Genomic DNA, 22051 nt, shown 5'->3' on the forward strand with positions numbered 1-22051 from the left:
ATCTCCTGAGGTCCCTTCCAACCCTGATATTCTATGACTCTGCAGCTGAACTCCGCCTCCTGGGTCCTAGTGCCAGTCGTGCTCCCCTTCTGTGTTCTGGGAGCCTTCCTGTTTTCTGTTCAACAGTGAGTGCCTGCAGTGGGGCTGGGTAAGGATGGGGGTGGAATAGGGCAGGGGGACAGGAATGTGGGAGTGCGGGGAGCGGGGATGGAGAAGAAAAGGGGTAGGGGAATTGCGGGAGGAAGCAGGAGCTTGGCATGCGGCATTCCCTCGGCAGCAGCTGGGGCTCCCCTGTTAAACAGGCCCATTGAACCCTCACCCTGACAAGCCCTACCACCCTACACCTGGTCCCCTCCGATGAGCCCCCCACACCCAACCCCCACCCCACTGATCCCCAACCAGCTGCACCTGGACCCCCACCCCATCAAGCCCCACTGCCCCAGCATCCGGACCCCCCACTGAGCCCTCCACACTCAGTCCCCCTCCCCAGCGAGCCCCATCTCTGCAAATACAGACCTCCTCCCCTCCCCCCGGCTGAGACCTAACCACCTTCACCTGGATCCCCTGCAGAGTCCCATTGCCCCTGCACCCTGAAACCCCCAGCCCCCCATATGAGCTACTGTGCATCCAGATCTCCCACTGAGCCGCCTGCTCCCAGATTGCCCCACACCTGGATCCCCCCACACTAAACCCCTCCACACTTGGATCCTGCTGGCCTGAGCTTTCCCACCCACACCTGGTGCACCTGTTGCAGAGGGGCAGAGCCCCAGGGTGTTTCAGGGCAGGCCCAGCCCTTGCTCTGTGTCAGGGTCAGGTGCAGCCTCACTGCTGAGTCCCTGTACCAGAGAAGGTGGGGGCTTCAGGGTGATCTCCTACCTCAATGCAGCCAGTGGCCTGTGCTCCCCACTGCCATGCTGAAGCCACATTTATTTACTGACAAAATCTGCAGAATTTTAAAATATTGTGCGCATAATTTTTATTTTTTTGGCACAGAATTTTAAATGTTGCAGATATAAATTTTGTATCCACACAAAGCTCTAAACAATTCTTTCCTGGGGTCCAATTTATTGAGTCCCCAGGTGCATGTTGGCCCTCTAGGCCCCCAGCCCCAGTTCAGTGTCTCTCTCTCCCAGTAATCCAAAGTAACGCAAATCTTCCAAAAATAGAACACAAATGCACACAGCTGAAACTTCAACCCAGCTGCAGCTAGGCACAGCCCCACCTCCCCGAAAGGACTATCTTTCTGCTTCCCAGCACCTCCTGCCTGTAGTTTGTCTTCTTCACAGGCCTTTCCAACTGAGCCTTTGCAGTATTTCCCCTACTTGGACAGGGTCTCTCCAAGGCCTCCCTGCGTGAAGAGCTTTCCTCACTCTTCTGCTTCTTGAGCTTTTCCCTTACTGACTCTGACATAAATGTAGATTCCTGGGTTCCCCCTTTAACTGCAACTTCCTGCTCCTTTTGCACTGGAATCATTGATTCCTCTCAGTGTGGGCTCATCCTGTAATCAGGGTTGATGGGGAAAGGCACTCTGTTACATAGGGTTTTTCTTCATGTGTAATTTATATATAAAGAATATGTGATGTTGTCTGGTATAAAGCTTTTATTGACATGAGTTTGGGATTGTTCATGAGGGGCGAAGCCACAAATTATGCATGTTGTCTCAAACAAGTGTTGATAAAAACCTTTTATACCATGCTACCAGATATTCTAAATATGCTATATTAGTTATAGAAATAGTTTTATAATAGCTATTTTATTTTGTAAAACTATTTTAGAAGATGAAAATTTTATTGAGAGTATTTTTGTTTTGTATCTCTACACCTGTAATACCAGGTGTCCAGATTACCATGAATCCAACTGAACAGAGTTCAGAGGGAATAGTATAAACCTCTAAAAATGACTTTAAATAGCCTTTCTACACGTGCCATACATTTTACAGTCTCATAGCTTTCCAAAGCCTAGAAGCAGGTATTTTCTGTTCTACTAGAAATCTACAAATTTGAAATTTCTAGGGGTTTAAGGCTCCAGTGCCTAGTCCTGAAAGATAAGAAGTTTACCCGGCCTTAAATCTGCCACTTTAATTCTGTTCAACCTGGGCCTCTCTCCAGTGTAGTTTTTGGCAAAAATGAATAAATAAAATTAAATTAAAAAAAATCCACATTTATGGAGAAAGAAGGAAACATTTTTCTGGCATGTTCATTTATAAAGAAATGATGGCTCTATATGCACACACAGATTACATTGGAAAATTCATTTTGATCAAAAGTGCACCACTTACCTGGCCCATTGAGAAAGTCTTTAATTTGCAGTGTGATGAGAGGAGGTGGAATGCCACTTTTAGCATCTATCTCTCCTGCTACTGTCTGTAGCCAAACCTTGCAGTAATCAAGAGCTTCTGGGAGTGTCTTTCCAGGATCTGCAGGTTATAAGATAATCATAACATTTATTAATGATATGCTAGTAGTGTGATAAAATAGAATAGGGGAAGCAAAACAAAACAAGGTTAAGCATATACACACTACTATAGCATTTATATACTATTTTATATGCAGGGTTTGTCATTATATACATAGAGCCAGTATATCTGCATGTACATTAGTGTGTGCATATGTATATATGACAGAGTACATTACAATAATTATACTTAATTTGTAATGTGTGCAAGAAAAGCCAAATACTATATTAGTAAATATAAAAAGACATTGACATGGTTGTTCTTAGTATCTGTTCTTAGTATCTGTTCAGTTTAGCTTAACTGCAAGGAACATTTTACTTATTCTTCCTAAAATGGGTGTATGAGCTAAAAGCTGCTATTAGTGAAATGAAACCTTTACTAGTTACTACTTCTAGATTTTCTTTGCATCATAGTAAACACAAACAACAGAAAGCACAAATTGTACAGAAGTCTAAAAAATCAGAACATTACATGCTCAAGCAAGCAATGTAGTTATTTAGAGTTTCACTGACATTGCAGTCACTTTTTAACGCTAGGCTTTTGAAGTTTACTTCAGTAGCTACTGCTGCAGGTATCCTTTAATGGTATTCCTTTTGTCAATCCTTAATATTCACAATTATAAATAAAAGGTCAAATTAACTTTTGCTCAGTGCTATGTATTTCTTCACTTTCTGGCTCCCATAGATGACAAAAACATCACCAGATTATTTTTAATCTTTGGCAATCCCCAGCATTTTTTTAAATAACTCTATTAAAAAGTAACTGCTGAATTTTGGCATTTCATGATTTTTTTAAAAATGTCTAAATATTCACAGTTTTTCTTTAGTTCCAAGACTGTTTCTCTCTTTGATTTTATGATCACAGAATGCCCTGCTGGCCTTTGCCCCTTTCTATTTTGTAATTATTATTTTTTGCCATCGAGTTCCTCTCATTTTTAGTTAATTTGAAAAGTGTTACTACAGTTTTATTTATCTTGGGTTTTACTGATGGGATTCCTTTCAATATCAGCATTTACATACCCACCATTATAGTCAACATATGGTAATATAGTATCACAGTCATGTGTGACCTGGGTATAGAAAGTCAGCCTTGGAATTTGTATTACTTGACCTTATCATGTGATTCATATAAAACTTGGCACATATGAACCTTATGTGATTTCAAAGAACAGACGGAAACCAATTGATCGTGACTTTAGATCTCTATGGAAAAGATCAAAAGTTAGCACATTCTTCTGCTTTTATTTGATCAATTTTCAGGCAAGCAATGACTTTAGAGCAGTGTATATACTGTGTGGTATTTACATTACAGACAAAATACTTTTTTTCCTTTACATTCTTCCCACTATCCATTTATAAAGTCACTTCTCAACAGTTATTTTAAGAGCTCTTCATTCCTGATCACTGCATACAGTATACATGTACTTTGTCCATTTATATTTCTTCATTTTCTATGGTTATTATACTTTCTCTTTAATTTTGCTGAACGGTATGGTATGGTGTATTCCTTCATATATTATTAGCTCTTCAGGGCAAGAGTGTGTCTTTCTCTGTATCTAAACACTGCCTAGCATAGTACAAATAATATGCAAATGTGCAAATAATAAATAACAACCAAATTTTTTATTACTATCTAGGTTTGTATGTCACAGTTTATAAATTATGCTACATTCTTATATTCTCATTTCCTTATTCTAAATGCACAGCGTCAGAAGAACTCACAACAATTTGGTTTCTGTAGAAACTACTGTTACTTCCAAATACTCTTGTAGTTCTAAACATTGTCATTTTTGCCATACCACAAAGTCTTATTTTTTGTACTAACTGTCCATCATACTGTTACTAACATCATACAAATGTCAGTTATCACATAATGAAAGCCTTGTAAAGATTACAGAATATAACGCAATGAATGTCACTGATCTATATAAACTGACAGGTAGGTATTATTGCTAGAAAAAATCTGCAAATTTTGTCCACCTTTTCTATTGCTTAATACTTATATGCACTTTTCTATGATCCATCTAAAGAAGTATTTATACTATAAAACACCTAGCTCTTTAAATATGAAGATATCCAACAAAATAGATGAAAAGTGTTAACATACGGGAAAGCTCTTTGATTACATATTAGATATACAAATGCAGCTCAAGGTGCTTGAAACTGCAGGATACTATTCATGTTCATCGGGGATTTTTAATTCTCCCGATAGCCTAAAAGATCCAAATGATGCCAAACCTGGATCATGAATGAAGTTCTTAAGTAATGAGAAGAAAACAATGATTGAAAGTCTGCAAAGTTAAGATTGGGTGATGAAATAACAGGGTTACTCAGATGCTAATACTGAGTAACTGGAGTGTGCAACAAAAATTACCAGGAAGCTGGACAGATTAATTTATGAGGAAAGGTAAAAGGAGTAAAATATGACTTGCTTGACTGAGGTACAATCTAGGGAGGAAAACAGTGTACAAATATTTGTAGGATTAAACACCAAGGAAGGAATAAATCATTCAGCATGTCACAGAGGGTATAAATTATCACAGAAATAATGGAATGAAATTTAGAAGAGAGAAAATTTAGGCTGAATATTAAAGAACTTCCTGATGGTGAGATTTATTAGAATATGCAATAATCTCTTCAGGGAACTGGTGGAAACACTATAGTTTAGAATGTTTAAAAATAGAATGAAGAAAACACTATAAAATGTACAATAGGGAATTATGCATTGGCAGGGAACTAGGCTAGATGAAGTACTATAATAGTTCACTGCCACCTCCATTTCCTATGTTTTCCTCAAAAATCAACACTTCGATTTGTAGTTATTTGTTTTAATAAAAGCCCTTGGAAGTCAGAGGGATGGAGATGTGAGTAAAAAGGAGAGGGCAGGATGACTACTGAGGAACCAGTGGGGGCAGGGAGGAGGGGGAAAGCAGACAGGAGAAGATGAAACACACAAAGAAGGAAAAGAGAGAAGAGAGTCAGACGTGTTATCTACTGCATGATGTGATAGATTACTCTGTGGCATCAAAGATAAAAAGCATATGAATAACTATTATGTATTGACAGCCAAGATGGTAATTTTGAGACCCTGAGAATCAGAGGCTCTGTCAGCTGAAAATGAATGGATTGCGTCTCTGCCAGAAGCTACCTCCTATAGAAAAAATCTGATATAGGATTCAACATAATGAGTATAAACACAGGTACATAGGAATTGCCATAGTAGATCAGACCCAGTATGGAAATAGTCCAGGGTCCCGTCTGATGGGGGTCAGTACCAGATACGTCAGAGGAAGGTGAACCCGGAAGTAGACAAATGTGGTTATCCTGTTCCCAATGAGAAACTCATCCTGATCCCTAATAGTTAGAAATGGGCTTAAACTCTGATACATGAGGTTTTATAACCTTTCCAAAACTCTTATTTTAGAATTAACTAATTATAGATAACATTATTGTTATCTATAAATCCAACCCCTCTTTGAATCTCGCTAAGTTCTTGGCAATGATACCAGGTGCCATCTAATACTCTGTTGTGCTTTTTTCACTTTTAAATTTTCAGACTTTTGATTTCACAGAATGCCCCCTCAATTCTTGTGTTATGAGACAGGTAAAAAGTAGGAACTCCTGATTAGAGGTGGGCAGGAAAAGGTAATTCTATTCTGTGGAGGATTTAACTATTTCTAAAACTGGTTTCATTTTGGGACAAAACCCAAATATTTCAAAATTCTTTGTGAAAGGGAAAGGATCCTGGGCTCTCAGAGCCTGAACTGCCAAGGAGCCTGAGCCTGGGAGTTTGGCAGCTGGGACTCTCAGGACCTCCAGGCTCACCATCAGCTTGCCAGGCAGGCTGCCAAGGAGTTGGATACGCAAGCTGGCAGGAAATCAGGCAGATTTTTGTTGTAAATTTGGTGAAATCGAACCATCTCCACAAAACGTTTTGATTTTGATGAATCTGCAAATTCCCATGGAAAAAAACAGTTTGTCGGTATTTCTCCTGCTAGCTCTACTCCTGGTCTATCTTCTCTATAAAATTCATCATTTTGTATTATTTTATTATCAGAGGGGTAGCAGTGTTAGTCTGAATCTGTAAAAAGCAACAGAGGGTCCTGTGGCACCTTTAAGACTAACAGAAGTATTGGGAGCATAAGCTTTCGTGGGTAAGAACCTCACTTCTTCAGATGCATCTGTAACAAAAAAAATCTATATTTGTAAGTTACACTTTAGCGATAAAGAGATTGCACTACAGGATGAGGTGAATTGAAAAATACTATTTCTTTTGTTTATCATTTTTACAGTGCAAATATATGTAATAAAAATAATAATATAAAGTCAGCACTGTACACTTTGTATTCTGTGTTGTAATAGAAATCAATATATTTGAAAATGTAGAAAAACATGCAAAAATATTTAATAAATTTCAATTGGTATTCTATTGTTTAACAGTGCGATTAATCACGATTAATTTTTTTGAGTTAATCGTATGAGTTAACTGCGATGAATCGACAGCCCTAAGAATAATATTTCCCTACCTCACAGGTGTTGTGAGCCTAAACGTATTAGTGTTTGCAATGTACTTTGAGATACTTGGATAGAAGGCTGTTCAGAAGGGCAAAGTATTATTTTAATGTTTTATAAACCAATTACATTATGTACTTAAAAAAGGGAGAAGTGACAGACAAAGACAAATGATTATAAACCAGTGTAGCTAACCAAACAAGGAAAAGGGATTTTATTCAGTATAAATAAAATGTTAGACAATAATTAATTCTATTACTTGATTTACCATTGTAAATTAATTCAATGATAACAAATCTATATGCAATTTGTTCCTATATTTGCCTGTATATTATTTTATGGAGATCATTAAAAGGGACAGAGGTTCAATATTAGCGTTTCAAACAACAACATCAGTATTTAACCTTTTTGCTACCACCACTTTAGGTGAAATTTTTAAAAGTGCCACGGTCACGGAAGACTTTAAGTCCTACTGATTTTCAATGGGTATTTCAACAGGCATTTTCGAAAACTTTACTCTTTATATTAATAGATTTAAAGAAAACCACTTTTCACTCTTTAGGATATTTGTTTACTTTTTGTATGTCTCCCACCTTGGACTATGAATGTTTAACAACAGTTTCACTTGGGTTTATAGTTAGCGTTTAGTTAATTTCACATGCAGTATCTCATGCACTAGCACAAGGTGGCAACCTGCTTTGCTTGTAAATGCTAAAGCAGAATGTTTGGTTATTTTAATTGTTTCACTGGCTCCCTCTTCTCTATTATATCAAACAAACTACCTGTCTTCACTTTCAAGGCCCTCCACAACATGTCCCCACCCAACTGTGATCTCTCATTCAGTACTGAAACCCCCCCGACACACTTCTGATCAGCCCATGATGTCAGCTGCCAACTTATTAAATTTTCAAACAAGCAACTCTGTGCTTTCTCTCATGCTGCCTCTCACACCTGGGCAGGGGTGAAAGTAACTTTAGACTTACCGGTATGGGGTCCGGCTCTGCCCCCCCCGAAGGGGCGGGGTCTTGGGCAGAAGGGGCGGAGCTGGGGGGTCAGCATACCCCAGCCAGTCCATCCACGCTCCCTGGCCCATGCTGCCCGGAGCTCCAGTGGCGGTTTAAAGGGCCCGGGGCTCCGGCTGCCGCAGTACTGGCAGTGGTGGCCGGAGCCCCGGGCCCTTTTAAATCGCCGGCCCAGGGGCACCTGCTTCTTTTGCCTGCGCCCGGCAGCGGGGTGGGGAGGCAGCGACGTTAAAGCGCTGCCGCGGCAAAGGACCATTCTTAAAGCGCTGCCGTGGCAAAGGACGTCCCTGCCCCTTTTGCCTCCTCCGTTGGCGGCCCTTTAAGGACCCTCAAAGCGCTGCTGCGGCAGCGCTTTAACATCGCTGCCCCTTTCCCGTCGGCGGCCCTGCTGGTAGGGACCCTACCGGCAGGGCCGTCAACAGGGGAGACAAAAGGGGCAGGGACGTTAAAGCGCTGCGTACGGGCCGGTACCGGGGTCTCACCGGTACACCATACCGGCCTGTACTGGCTCATTTTCACCCCTGCGCCTGGGAGAAGTTCCCTATAAACATCTGCAAAACTACCTCATTATCTTCCATCAAAACCCTCCTTAGACCTCTTTGCCATGATGCCTACAGAAAACTTGACAATGGTTTGGCTGCTGATGTGCTGATCAATATACCCTCACTGTTTTCTTGAACTCTCCTGTTGGTCTATCTGTATCAGCCTGTTGTCTCTTGTCTTGTACTTAGATTGTAAACTCTGTGTGCCAAGGATTGTCTTTTTGTTCTGGGTTTATAAAGCACACAGCCATAGTCATAGTGCATGACTGGGGTTTCTATGGTAATACAAAATAAATAATACAAATAAAAATTGTTTTCATTGCAATTTAAAGAACAGAAATATGGAAACATTTATATCAGCTTACAGCTAAGTTCTGGGACATATTTTTCCAAAGCATCCATTGAATACCTTTTGATAGGAAGTTCACAGACTTTTTGAAAAACTAAGGAATGCAGCTACCTATGGCAAACTTTAATCTGTGCTGTTCCAGGTAGTCCAATTTGTGCTTCCCTATATCCTTAGATGCGGCTGTGCTGGAAAGTGAATTTACTCTAAGGGGAACAGGTGGCACTGCGACGTATTTCTTCAAGGATTCTGCCAGCGCATGGAACTTTAAAATCTTATTGGTATACTGCAGGAGTCCACCAGCAGATGCTGCCTGGAGAAGCTGCCTGACATGGCCCCAGACCCACCCTATTTTGCTTGGGCCCCCCACTAAAGCAGGGATGAGCTTCTAAGTCCACTCTCAGTGGACCCTCGTGCCATCAGAGGGCTGGACTGAAAAAAAAATGCATTCACTATGATCAAGATTGCTCTTTAGGTGGCCTTATAATGGCTGTTTTTGAAATGGTTCTTTGGAGGAAGTTGGAGACATTCTGTGCATAACAAATATTTCTTGGGAAATTTCTCTACTTTACAAATTACCAGGCTGCACATTCATCTTTCTAAAAACAAACACAAACAACCACAAAAAGAAAATATTTTTTTCAAAAATGTCCTGGGAATCATGCTTAAGAAATGAGGCTAATAAATCTGGACTGCATTACCCGAAACAAAATATGAATTTAAAAATATTTATAAGCTTATCTAATAATATTATGTTAAAAACAACTGCAGATACTTCTTCTTAAATGGGGTTGGCCAGTAAGCAGTTTTGAGAAACAAAGGTGCTGGCAGAAGATGTCACTTTTGTTTAGATTTTGTTCCAAGCAGGGTGAGCATGGAATGAAAACGTTGCTTTATTTTTACATTTAAAATAGGAACCTGCTCACAGGACATCTCACAAAGCAGCCATCCCCTTTAACAGGAGGTATTAAGCAATCAGTATTATTTATTTTTTAGGATATTTATTCTTATATGAAACTCCTATCCCTGGCTCTCAGAACCATCACAGTAATTAAGATTTACAAGTACAAAAATAAAACTCGGACAAAGCACAAATGTATAGTGGAACATCTATACACAACCACAATTCCACTTGCCCATAGTTATGACACTGTAACAAGCATCCCCTCCCCGACTAGCTGGGTTGCAGGGGGGTGTGATTTCAGAGAGGGGAATGGGAAGTGTTCTTTTGGGGAGTGGGCCACCTGTTGCTAGCTCTAGGAGAGGCAGGCACTGCTGTGGGTGGGCTCTGGCTGCATTAACATATGTTGGATATATTTCATTATGTGGTCTCACCTCATTTCTTTGGATACCCATGACGCTACAAAATCATTAATGACCCTTTCAGACAAACAAGGACATATTGTTTTCCTAGTTGTTTTTCTTTAGCATCAAAGATGTTTATGAATAAAAAACAAGAAAAAACATATATCCTGCTGAAGATTTTGCAGTGAATATCAGACACGCTGACACTAAATTTCACTCATTTTTCCCTATCCATACACGTTTCTTACTTTCTTCTCCCACTATAACTTGCCTGTGAGAAATATCTGCACTTTCACTTTTAAAAATTAGCTGTCTGCAAAGAGGACAGGATAGACTTTTCTGGCCTTACTGCATTCTAATGCTTTTCAATACCTCTCACAAATTTAAGACGTATACAAGGTTTACTGTGTCAGTTTGGAGTTCTTTGGACTAATAATGACTCAAGATGACTATTTTGCTTACAAACTGGAGGTGAAAACATTTAATGTCTACATTTTATGTCTACAATGTCACATAGTTCCACTTGCTACATGACAGAGCTGCCACTATAAAAATAAATGAATAACTTGTGCCATAAATGTTTCCTTCTTTCTCCAAAACTATATAACGACTCCCCTATGCCTCTCCTCCCCCACCCAAAATTTACACTGGTTTGTGGTGTTAGTAATTCGGTGACAGGTTTAAGGTATGACATCACAAACAATAATGGCTAGAAACAGGTGCTTTATCCCATTTCAGAACTGGGAATCTCTCTTTCCCAGTGCTATAAGTCTTTTGCTCTTAGCTTTGGCTCACATGATATTAGACTTTCAAATCATTATATTATGATGTAAAGAAAAGTTATTTTAGATTATTTTTGGAGTTTTTAAAAAATTATTGTATGACCTTTACACATGGAACAGGCTGCAATTGGAATCTAGATTTCGTCAGTTTCGCACCGCACCTGCTCAGATTAGAATCCACTCAACATGAGACCCATATTAATTAGCCAATCAGGTACATGTAAGCACTAGGCAAACCGGAAAATAGGACAGATATATTGTCCTGACATATAGATAGAATTGTACTGAATGGCCTACTTTCATTCTGTCTCAAAGTTAAATGATAATATAAATAAAAATAGTTAGAACAACATTTAGTTTTTCTATACTGCCTTTCTTCCTCTTCTTCCATATTAAAAATGGAGAAACTGAGATGGGAGGATCACAGAGCCAGTCAGGGCAGAATCAGAAACAGAGCCCAGTTCTCTGGACTCAGTCTCCAATGCCCTATGCACTGGGCCAAAGTACCTTTCAAATGAGTTGGTTATCTCTTAATGAATAACGATGATTTAACATAGCGTTTAAGTGCTTTGCTGAGTGACATGATGAAAGTCCACATAACACCGCACTAATTAGCATCCTTGTCAGCATTCGTAACAGAGAAGCCAAGAGTTGAAGAATCATGACACCTGAATTACCCTCTACACGGTAGATTTGCTCCATCAAGAGCAGGATTAATTCACCCTGGAAATGAAATACTGGAAAGTCTGTACTAGTGATGTCTGTGCCATACCTATTCTGTGCATAGTGTCACAAAAATGGTGTAGGTGTAGGTGTCACAAAAATCTATAAACTGTACTTATTCTCTTACTTTGCAACCTGGGTATTTGGATATATGGTTCCAAATTCACCATGGGCAAAATAGGGTTTGTTTGTTTGTTTGTTTGTTTGTTTGTTTGTTTGTTTGACACAATACTCCAGTTGAGGCCTAATCAACATGAAACATTTTGTCAGAAAATGTTTACATTTTGGGGAAGCTGTTCAAAAGTCTGATATCTGATAAATTGTTTCAGGGGTGCTGGATTAATGGGCAGAGGACAGGTGTGGTGGTCAACAGTTCCTGATAAATGCAATCGTCATGTCTTTCCAGTTTATCATATGGACTGAGCTTGACAAATAATGAAAAATACTTTTGCTAACATTTTGTTTAATGAATCACTTGATGATTACCTGTTCTGTTCATTCCCTCTGGGGCACCTGGCATGGTCACTGTCGGAAGACAGGATACGGGACTAGATGTGTTATGTAAAGCCTCCGCTCAATCCAGCAGAATGCGATTGTAAGGGGAGCTCTTCTGATCTTCCAGCTGTTCAACCAGCCCATTCATCCCACATGCACAAGCGGCAGGGGCAAGTTGTCAGCAGCTAGCAATCTCCGCCGACAAGGCGTCGGAGAGAGCTGAATGGGTCAAGGAAGAGAGGGAACAATCGAAGGAGTTGGAGGTCCAGGTGGAGTGTTTGCGGGGATTGGTATTAGAGCATAGGACCTGTCTGGGCGGGAGAGCAGCAGGCCTCCCGGGATCAGGGACAAAGGCATCGCTCTGATATGACCCCGGAGACTGGGACGGGGACATATGGTACGATCCTAACCTGGGATGCCCGCCAGATGGGCCGGGAGCTCGGCCAGCCCTGGTGGCAGCTGTGCAATGGTTAACTTTCCAGCACGGCCCCCTGGCCCAGGGAGGGAGCCCCGGACCCGTAACTGGGGTAACTATGCAGGAAATAGCCTTGACCCCTGCGGAGATAACTTCTCTGGCTCAGGGGTTAGGCCCAGCCAAGGCAAGCACATTTTCGGAATGGGCATATCAGTTTCTGATGGCGATAGAGGATCAGGGGTTAAACCCAGAGGAAGTTAGGAAGCTGTTGAGGATGGCATCCACAGTACCGGGGTGCGATATGGGAATCGCACTGCGGACGCAGGCAGCCGGATGGTGGCAGTCCTCGTTCGCGCTGGTTTGCAATTGGGCTCAAGGAGAGGCACTGCAGGAGGTCAGCCACCAGTATGCAGCAGGCTCCCCCGCTCCAGGGGAGGCCCCTGACGTCTTTGTGGAGAGAATGGTATTAGCGGGATTGTTAACTGGACGGTATCCGGCCCGTGCCCAGGGGGGTGATCCCCAGGACCCTGTCTGAGATTGTGGTTCCAACGGCCAAATTAAGGCTTATTGCAGAAATGTTGCCCAAAGATGTCCAGATGGCTATGGGAGTGTAGAGGCAGGGAGAGCCCCTAGACATATCACACCTTAAGGAAGCGGCGCGACAGGCCACCAGAGTGGTTGGTCAGCCCGGAGCTGGGGCTCCTGCTCCCGTCACTGCGGCCACAGCCCCATGGACGATATCCTGATAATGGGAAGTGGGTCCATCGGGAACAGCTCAAGCATGTAGGGGGAACCACCCCGACTCCATGTTCCTCTCTATGATAGCCTACGGTTTACAAGGTTTAAGGGTTTTTTTGCAGCTTCTGTTTTTCAGAGCACCAGAAAGAGCTGGTACCAGCTGAAGGACAATTGAAACATACCATGGTGCATCATCACGACAAACCTCTACGTTGTCTTATGTTCTGTGGTTTTGTGTTTCATGTTTTATGTTTGTCTTGTAGCGCTTGTCTCATTGCTAGCATTATGGTATATGGTGTTTAGGAAAAGGGAAAATACCGCATTAGGCAGGGAACAGCAACAAACTATATTTACAGCCCTTTTTAACTCTAACCGGACCCCTCCCTCTCCCTACCCCTCCGCATCCTGCCAAACTGTCAATCACACACCTATCCCCGTGGTGGCCACCTCCATCCAGAAGCCTGTGATACATCAAGCTTATAACTACCTTTTTACCGATTGTTTACCTCTCCACCGAATACTCTGATTTTAATCTAAATGTAGTACATGATAATGGCTGTTTGACACTCATTGTTACATCCTCCGGTAAACTTTTTGATATGTATTTCTGTTATTGTGGACATGCTACGTGTAATGAAAATCCAAAATTGTTCCGGCAATCAAAGTACTGGCGTGGATGAACGGAGGCATGCTGTCCCTCTTTGGATGGTCACCACAATTTGGGTGACCAAGGGGCGGGAAATGTTATGTAAAGCCTCTGCTCAATCCAGCAGAATGCGATTGTAAGATTTGTAACTTTTCAGTCATTGCTAGTATGATCATTAAATTCTGTAACCTTTTGCAAACTTTGTAACTTTAGTTATTGTTAGCATAGCCTTTTAAGCTTTGTAACTCTTGCAAGCTTTGTAACCTTTTCAGTTACCACTTGTATAAACCTCCAAGCTTTGCAATATTCCATCACGCAATCAGAGAGTGTGAACAAGGGAGTGTATGTGGGACTGGGCAGAGAGGGACTGCAAGGAGAATAGAGCCCGGAGACAGGAGTGTCTGATGTAATCTGCCCTGAGAAGGCAATCATGGGGTGCTGTAAAGAAAAGAAGAACCTGGTATGCATGAAAGGAACAAGGCCTGGGAATGCTTCTCGGTGACGGACAGAGAAGGGAAACTCAGTGTATGTGACAGAAGCCATCCAGTTCCAAAAAGGCATGCAAACAAGGCTGCTGCTTCTTGACCTGTTTGCCGGCCTAGATCCGTGACCACAGGCGGACACACCAGATCTACTATGTTTCGGCTTCTCGGCTTCCTCTGCTGTCTCCGGTAACTCTCCGCCTGTGTGAGTGTGTGCGTGCATGAGGGTATGAATGCGATGAATGTGTGCGTGCATGAATAAGCCTCATCCCTTTTCTGTTTGATCCAACAGCGGCATTTAATAAAAACAATAAAAGTGTAACCCTGGGTTGGTTTCTAGGCAAACTGAGGTAACAAGATGGACCTTTGGTCTGACCCAGTATGGCTGTTCTTATGTTCTTATTGTTTTTAAAGTTGAGAGTATTCACTAATTATTCATACCATTCCATAAACTGTATGACTAATGAAAAATAGATGTATTGAAAACATTATTTGAACAGCACCACAAAATTAATCAAATAAACTATTCAGTGAGTATGACTTGACTGTGTATGCATGTGTGTTTATACCATACCATATACACCACATATGCACAGTTAATATCCATGTGATATATTGTGGAACGATGTTATAAATGAATTTATCATATATGTATGACCACCTCATTGTTCTCTGGCAACTATTAGTCTTAATTTATTTCCCTGGGGATTTACAACATTCTGAACCCGAGTCATCATTGTTATCTAAATCAATCTGCAAAAGAAACATTTCTTTGTTGTCCTACAAATGGAGATATCCCACAAAATTACACCCACGTGAGGATGGACAAAACTCAGGTTTGGACTATAACAACTTTTCTACACATGAACATGTCTCAGGGGCTAGACTGCATGAGAAATGAGAGATTTCTAGCTTCATAATAGAACCCTACTCTTGCTTCCTCTCCTACAAGGTTCTAAGATAATGGACTTTAACTCTGTATTCTTTTTTTCCTATAGAAGAGAGATAAATTATTTTATAGGTTTTTATAAAACCTGAGTCCAGTGCAGTTGGATTAACAGTAACTAAGGGGCCTGCCTTTATAGGGACACAAAAATATACTCAATCCAATCTTTCAAAACATTCCTAAAATAGTTTTTGAAACACAGATGGTATATATGAAATGCACAATGGGTTTGGGGGGGGCATAAAGGTTTTATTGGCATTTATTTGGGATGCCTGCATAACTCACTCATGGTTCTGCCAGTTGTGAGTAATAGTGACATTGCAAACGAGTGCCAAGAAAAAGTTTATAGCACACCATCATGCATTTCTCTTTCTGTCTGTATATATATTATACACATACACAAATATAAACTGTACCTCCACTAGAAAGATTTAATGAAAACAGCACTCATTTGTAAGATGTAATTTAAACACTAGTTTTCTTTTCCAATAATCTTTGATATAGGAAAGAATACAGTAAATGGTTGTACAGAGAAAACAGAAGCTAACTGGCTTCCTTCAATAAACTTTATATTGTTCTTCTATTTGGAAGATACATGCATGTCTTTCAGACAAAACTATTAGCAGGTGGTCAGAATATGTCAAAGAAATTCGCCTGAATATCAATCATACTGACTGACTGCAGCAGTTTAACAAATGTGGTGCAAAGCTCCCGATGCTATATTTTATGGCAATAAATAATGTAGTTCATGGCAATTTGCCCTCAAAAAACGTGTGGTAGATCCCAGAAATAAAAATAATTTGAAAAACCACCAAGTTACCACATTGGGATGATGGTGTTAATCATGAGTGATGGAACCATGAGTTATGAATATGGTAGGTCTTCCCAAAGAAGAAGCACTACAAACTGTGACAGACCCAGACCAGTGGGGTACAGGAGTCTGGTAGAGGGCAAATATACTGGTCACTGGAAGAGTAGTTTTCTGTTCCCTGAGTGACCAGAGAAGGGGCTGCACTAGAGTAATCAGGAACCTGCTAGAACCAGTTAAGGCAGGCAGGCTAATTAGGACACCTGGAGCCAATTAAGAAGAAGCTGCTAGAATCAATTAAGGCAGGCTAATCAGGGCACCTGGGTTTTAAAAGGAGCTCACTTCAGTTTGTGGTGCGAGTGTGAGGAGCTGGGAGCAAGAGGCGCAAGGAGCTGAAAGTGAGAGGGTGTGCTGCTGGAGGACTGAGGAGCACAAGCGTTACCAGACACAGGAGGAAGGTCCTGTGGTGAGACTAAGGAAGGTGTTTGGAAGAGGCCATGGGGAAGTAGCCCAGGGAGTTGTAGCTGTCATGCAGCTGTTACAGGAGGCACTATAGACAGCTGCAGTCCACAGGGTCCTGGGCTGGAACCCGGAGTAGAGGTTTGCCCGGGTTCCCCCCAAACCTCCCAATTGACCTGGACTGTGGGTTCTTCCAGAGGGGAAGGTCTCTGGGCTGTTCCCCAACCCACATGGTGAATCTCTGAGGCAAGAAAATCCGCCAATAAGCGCAGGACCCACCAAGATAGAGGAGGAACTTTGTCACAAAACTTTATATCACAGCACCATCACCTATTTTATTTAAGCCATACACTGGTTTTATGTTGGTATCTTTTTATGCTTTTATGCTGGGATTTTCAAGAGAATTTATGGCCATTAGGCACTGGGAGTTGGGTGCCTAACTCTTTTATACTCCTTTGGAAATCCCAGCCTTTACTTTTAGACACTAAGGACTAGAGCTGTTTCAGTAACTGATTTTTCAGTTAGCTTGTAGTTCTGAAAAATGGAAAAAACTTTTCCTTCTGGGTCAACCTGCAACCAAAACGTTTTGGAATTTTTGGTAAATTGAAAAGTCAGAAAAAACCATTTTGGGTTGATTGAAAGGTTTTGTTCCAATTTCATGCATTTTTACACTTTTTATTTATTTTTAAATGAAAGCAAAGGAAACTTGGAAATGAAGGATTAGATTCACAAAACTCAACAGGAGGAGCAAAAAGTGGTGCTGATACTGCTCCCTTATATCTAATAGTCCAGTGGATAGGGCATTCACTCAGGACATGGGAGAGACTGGTTTGAATCCCTGTCTGGAGCAAGAGCTTGAACACAGGTCTTCTACATCCAGGTGAGTGCCCTAATCACAAAATTATTGACTATTCTGGAGTGTGTTTTTCTCAATCGCCCCTCTTCAAGCTGTTCCACTTTGTAATTATAAATAATTAAATATTATTTGGGCCAGAGACAGAGAATGACTTGCTGGTGGTTATGGCACTCCCTTAAGAAGGGGGACACCAGAATTCCAGTCCCTGCTCCAAGCAATACTTAATTATTTATACAAAGTGGAACCACTCAAACAGCAGAGATTGAGAAAAGCCCACCCCAAAATACCCTACAGCCTGCGATCAGGCCAATTACCTGGGATACAGGAGATCTGTGTGCAAGTCCTTGCTCCAGAGCAGGGAATCAAACCTAGATCTCCCACATCCCAGGTGAGTGATCTAACCACTAGGGGTGTGTGTGTGTGTGGTCAGAGTTTTGTGAACGGTGCCTAATGGTAGGTCTACGCTGCTGACTCAGGCTCACAGGGCTTGGGCTAAGGGGCTGTTTAATTGCAGTGTAGACATTCGGTCTGGGACCCTCCAACCTCATAGGGTCCTAAAGCCTGGGCTCCAGCTCGAGACCAAACATTTACACTGTAATTAAACAGCCCTTTAGCCCCATCCCTACAAGGCTGAGTCAGCTGGCATGGGCCAGCTGTGGGTTATTAACTGCACTGTAGACATACTCAATCTCCTTGTGAATCTAGCCTGACAATGTTGAAACAGCTCACTTCGATGTTTCAGAAATTTTCTTCCACCAAAATAAATAGCCAAAATTAGCATAAATTTGTGAAATGTTATGATCAACCTGAACCTGCATTTTCAGTGTAAAAAAGATTTTGTCTGAAATTTCCCCCCCAGCTCTACGATTCTTCTTCATTAAAATTAATGAAACTTTTAACATTGACTTGAGTGGCGCAGAATCAGGTCCTATGTTTTGCCCTGACATAACCTCCCCCTCTCCCTACTGGGTAAGAAGGTTGATGGCACCAGCAGTGGAAAAGACAGCTCATAAAGAAGTGGGAGAGCGCATTCCTGGGAATAAAGTCTGGGTCCCTCCTTCCCCAAGAGCTCCCTGCTTCCCAGTCTCCTGCCAGGAGGAAGCTGGGAACTCACTGGCCCAATTGGCTCCTCAATCCTTCATCAGCTTAAACCTCTTACTGGGACTTGGGGGGCCTCTTCTTCCCTTTAGCTGCCCTCCCTGTATTCATAGTATAGGAACAGTGTTTTTAGGTTGCTGAGGGTCTGATCGATCACCTGTTTGGGGATCAGTAAGGAATTTTTACCATTGGGCCAAACTGGCAGAGGCTATGTAGGTTTTCTCACCTTCCTCACAGCATCGTGGAGGAACAGTTTTGTCACAGGTAGTAGAACTTAGAAATTATTATTAGGAATTTGTAATGTTAGGAATCGCAACATGTGGCCAGAGTCCAATACAGATAAAGGCCAAAAGGACTAGGTCGCAGGGGTAAAGGAGAGCTGGGATTTTTCAGGTGGACCTTGTGCCTATGGGAAAAGGGGAGATCTCAAGCCTTTGCAGACTGAAGTCCCCACTTGGTAATCTCTACCCCCCCTTATGGAGGGAGGGAGAGAGAATTCAGAAGTGAGCTATGTTCTAGGAATAGGTTGGAGAGGGTCTACCCTGAGTTATTGGTTATAAGGTGGGAGCCCTGTATTCCCAAACTCGACCCACCGAAGTGCCTGGTATATGAGAGACAGGGAAGGTGGGCATATAGCATCCTTCTATAGTGATAATTAATAAAGTTGTGGCCTTCCTCTTAATTCCATCCATGTCTATCTTCATTCACCTGAATGTCCTGATCAAAAATGCACAGTTCTCATTAAGTCAATGGTAGTGGTACATGAGTATTTGAGGGTCTGTTTTAGGTCTAAATAATGCATTGATATAATTTGATATGAAGAGATGAAGAATAATATCAGTTTATAAAGGGTTTGAATTTTATCACTTCATCCCATTTGGCCTATCTTTCCTCAAACAGTTCAGCCATTAATCTAACACAGGCAGGAAGTCATTACATTTCGCTTGATTGCTTTCCTCTGGTCAACCACATCTCTATAGATGTATTTGGTTTTGAAACTATATTGATGAACTATCATTTACTGGCAGAAGTCACCAACAATTCTAAATAAGCCTTTTTTAATTATTATGGTTTTTAAAATGCAGACTTTAAAAAAAGCCAAATAAGGCAGCAAAATTACCCTGTTTATTGATGGCTCTATGTTTGCACTAACTACTACAATGTGCTACCATGGGAGGGAGGGGTCTTGTCTGCCCAGAAGAAAAGGGATGTTGCCCCTTTAAGGGCCCCCTTACAACAGGGGTAGAGACGAAGGAGAGGGAAATGGACAGGAATGGACAGGAAGGGCACGAAGCAGCTGAGTCCAGCCTTTCCTGCTGACTGGAAGAACTTGAGGGTATCAGGGCCGGCTCCAGGCACCAGCTTAACAAGCAGGTGCTTGGGGCGGCCAAGGGAGAGGGGCGGCACCTGTGGCAATTCGGGGGCGGCAGGTCCCTCACTCCCTCTAGGAGCTAAGGACCTGCCGCTGAACTGCCGCCGCCGACCGCGGCTTTTTTTTTTTTTTTTTTTTTCGAATCGCCGATCGCGATCACGGCTTTTTTTTTTTGCTTGGGGCGGCAGAAATGCTGGAGCCGGCCCTGGAGGGTATTTATACTCTATGCAGCCCCGGAGAAACCCTCTTTTACTGGGATTGGGCAGGCAGCACTCACCCTGCAATTTGCAAAAGGACTGGGTTTCCTCATGACCTGCTGCAGACATTACGCCAATCACCCTATTCCTAGGGGTCTGGGAAGGAATTTTTCCCTCATTGCCAGTTTGGACAAGGTGGGATGGTTCATTTGCCCTCCCCAAAGAAGGTCTGGGCCCAGGGGAATGAAGTAGGAGAGTTAGATTATAATACCACAACTTAGTATCTAAAACTTGTGGCAGATGTCCAATGCAGGTGCTCATTCTGAAAAGGATATTGTTAGCAGATAAAATGGACTGGAAAAGGATTTGAAGGACAGTATCCCTTAAGGAAGCTGAGGAAGGAGGGTTTGGGGCTCCTAAGCATCTGGTACAGCGTGGAGCCAACTCTCCTCTTTTTTTTTAGCCCCCTTTAAGGGAGCTGAGGAAAGAGGGCTTAGGGTTCCTACACCTGGAACATTGGGAATCTAACTTCACTCTCTTTTTATAGCCCCCTTTCATCCCACATGAGGGGAGGGCAGCAGGATGTAAAAGTATAATTAAGCAGGCCAAAAAAGAATTTGAAGAGCAACTGTCAAAAGACACAAAAGCTGACAGTGAAAATATTTTTAAGTACATTTGAAACAAGAAGCCTGCCAAACAATGAGTGGGGCCACTAAAGGAACATTCAAGGAAGACAAGGCCATTGAGGAGAAGCTAAATGAAATTCTTTGCATCGCTCTTCACTGCAGAGAATGTGAGGGAGATGCCCACACCTGAGCCATTCTTTTTAGATGACAAATCTCAGGAACTGTCCCAGACTGAGGTATCAATAGAGGTGGATGTGGAACAAATGGATAAATTAAACAGTAATAAGTCGCCAGTACCAGATGGTATTCACCGAAGAGTTCTGAAGGAACTCAAATATGAAACTGAAGAACTACTAACTGTGATATGTAGCCTATCGCTTAAAGCTGCCTCTGTGGCATATGACTGGTGGACAGCTAATGTGATTGCCAATTAATTTTTAAAAAGAGTTCCAGAGGCAATCCTGGCACTACAGGCCAGTAAGCTTCACTTCAGTACCAGACAAATTGGTTGAAACTATAGTAAAGAACAGAATTATCAGACACATAGATGAACAAAATATGTTGGGGAAGAGTCAAGATGGCTTTTGTAAAGGGAAATCATGACTCAATGATCTAATAGAATTCTTTGAGGGGGTCGACAAGCCTTAGACAAGGGTGATCCAGTTGATATAGTGTACTTGGACTTTCAGAATCCCCTTGACAAGGTCCCTCACCAAAAGCTCTTAAGCAAACCAAGCAGTCATGGGATAAGATGCAAGGTCCTCTGATGGATCAGTATCTGGTTTAAAAGATAGAAAACAAAGGGTAGGAATAAATGGTCAGTTTTCACAGTGGAGAGAGGTAAATAGCAGGGTCTCCCAAGGATCTGTACTGGGACCAGTGCTGTTCAACATATTCATAAATGATCTGGAACAAGGGGGAAACAGAGACATGGCAAAGTTTGCCAACGATACAAGATTAGGAAAGATAGTTAAGTCCAAAGCTGATTGTGAAGCGTTACAAAGTGATCTCACAAAACAGGGTCAATTGGCGACAAAATGGCAGATGAAATTCAATGTTGATAAATGCAAAGTAAGGCACTTTGGAAAACATAATTCCAACTACACATACAAAATGATGGGTTCTAAATTAACTGTTACCACTCAAGGAAGAGATCTTGGAGTAATCCTGGATAGTTCTCTGAAAACATCTGCTCAATGTGCAGCAGCAGTCAAAAAAGAATGTTAG

At 41.8% G+C, this 22051-nt stretch overlaps 1 protein-coding gene across 2 annotated transcripts in view; it reads right to left on the reverse strand.

Moving 5' to 3' along the window:
• The window catches only part of VPS13B (vacuolar protein sorting 13 homolog B), a 947892-nt gene that overhangs the window by 197048 nt on the left and 728793 nt on the right, over positions 1-22051 (reverse strand). For both annotated transcript variants that reach the window (XM_065397834.1, XM_065397833.1), the window contains exon 34: positions 2279-2416. In XM_065397834.1, coding sequence (XP_065253906.1) covers positions 2279-2416 — 138 coding nt within the window. The remainder of the gene's footprint in view (positions 1-2278; positions 2417-22051) is intronic.

Source organism: Emys orbicularis, chromosome 2 (genome assembly GCF_028017835.1).
Source record: "Emys orbicularis isolate rEmyOrb1 chromosome 2, rEmyOrb1.hap1, whole genome shotgun sequence".
Taxonomy (NCBI): domain Eukaryota; kingdom Metazoa; phylum Chordata; order Testudines; family Emydidae; genus Emys; species Emys orbicularis.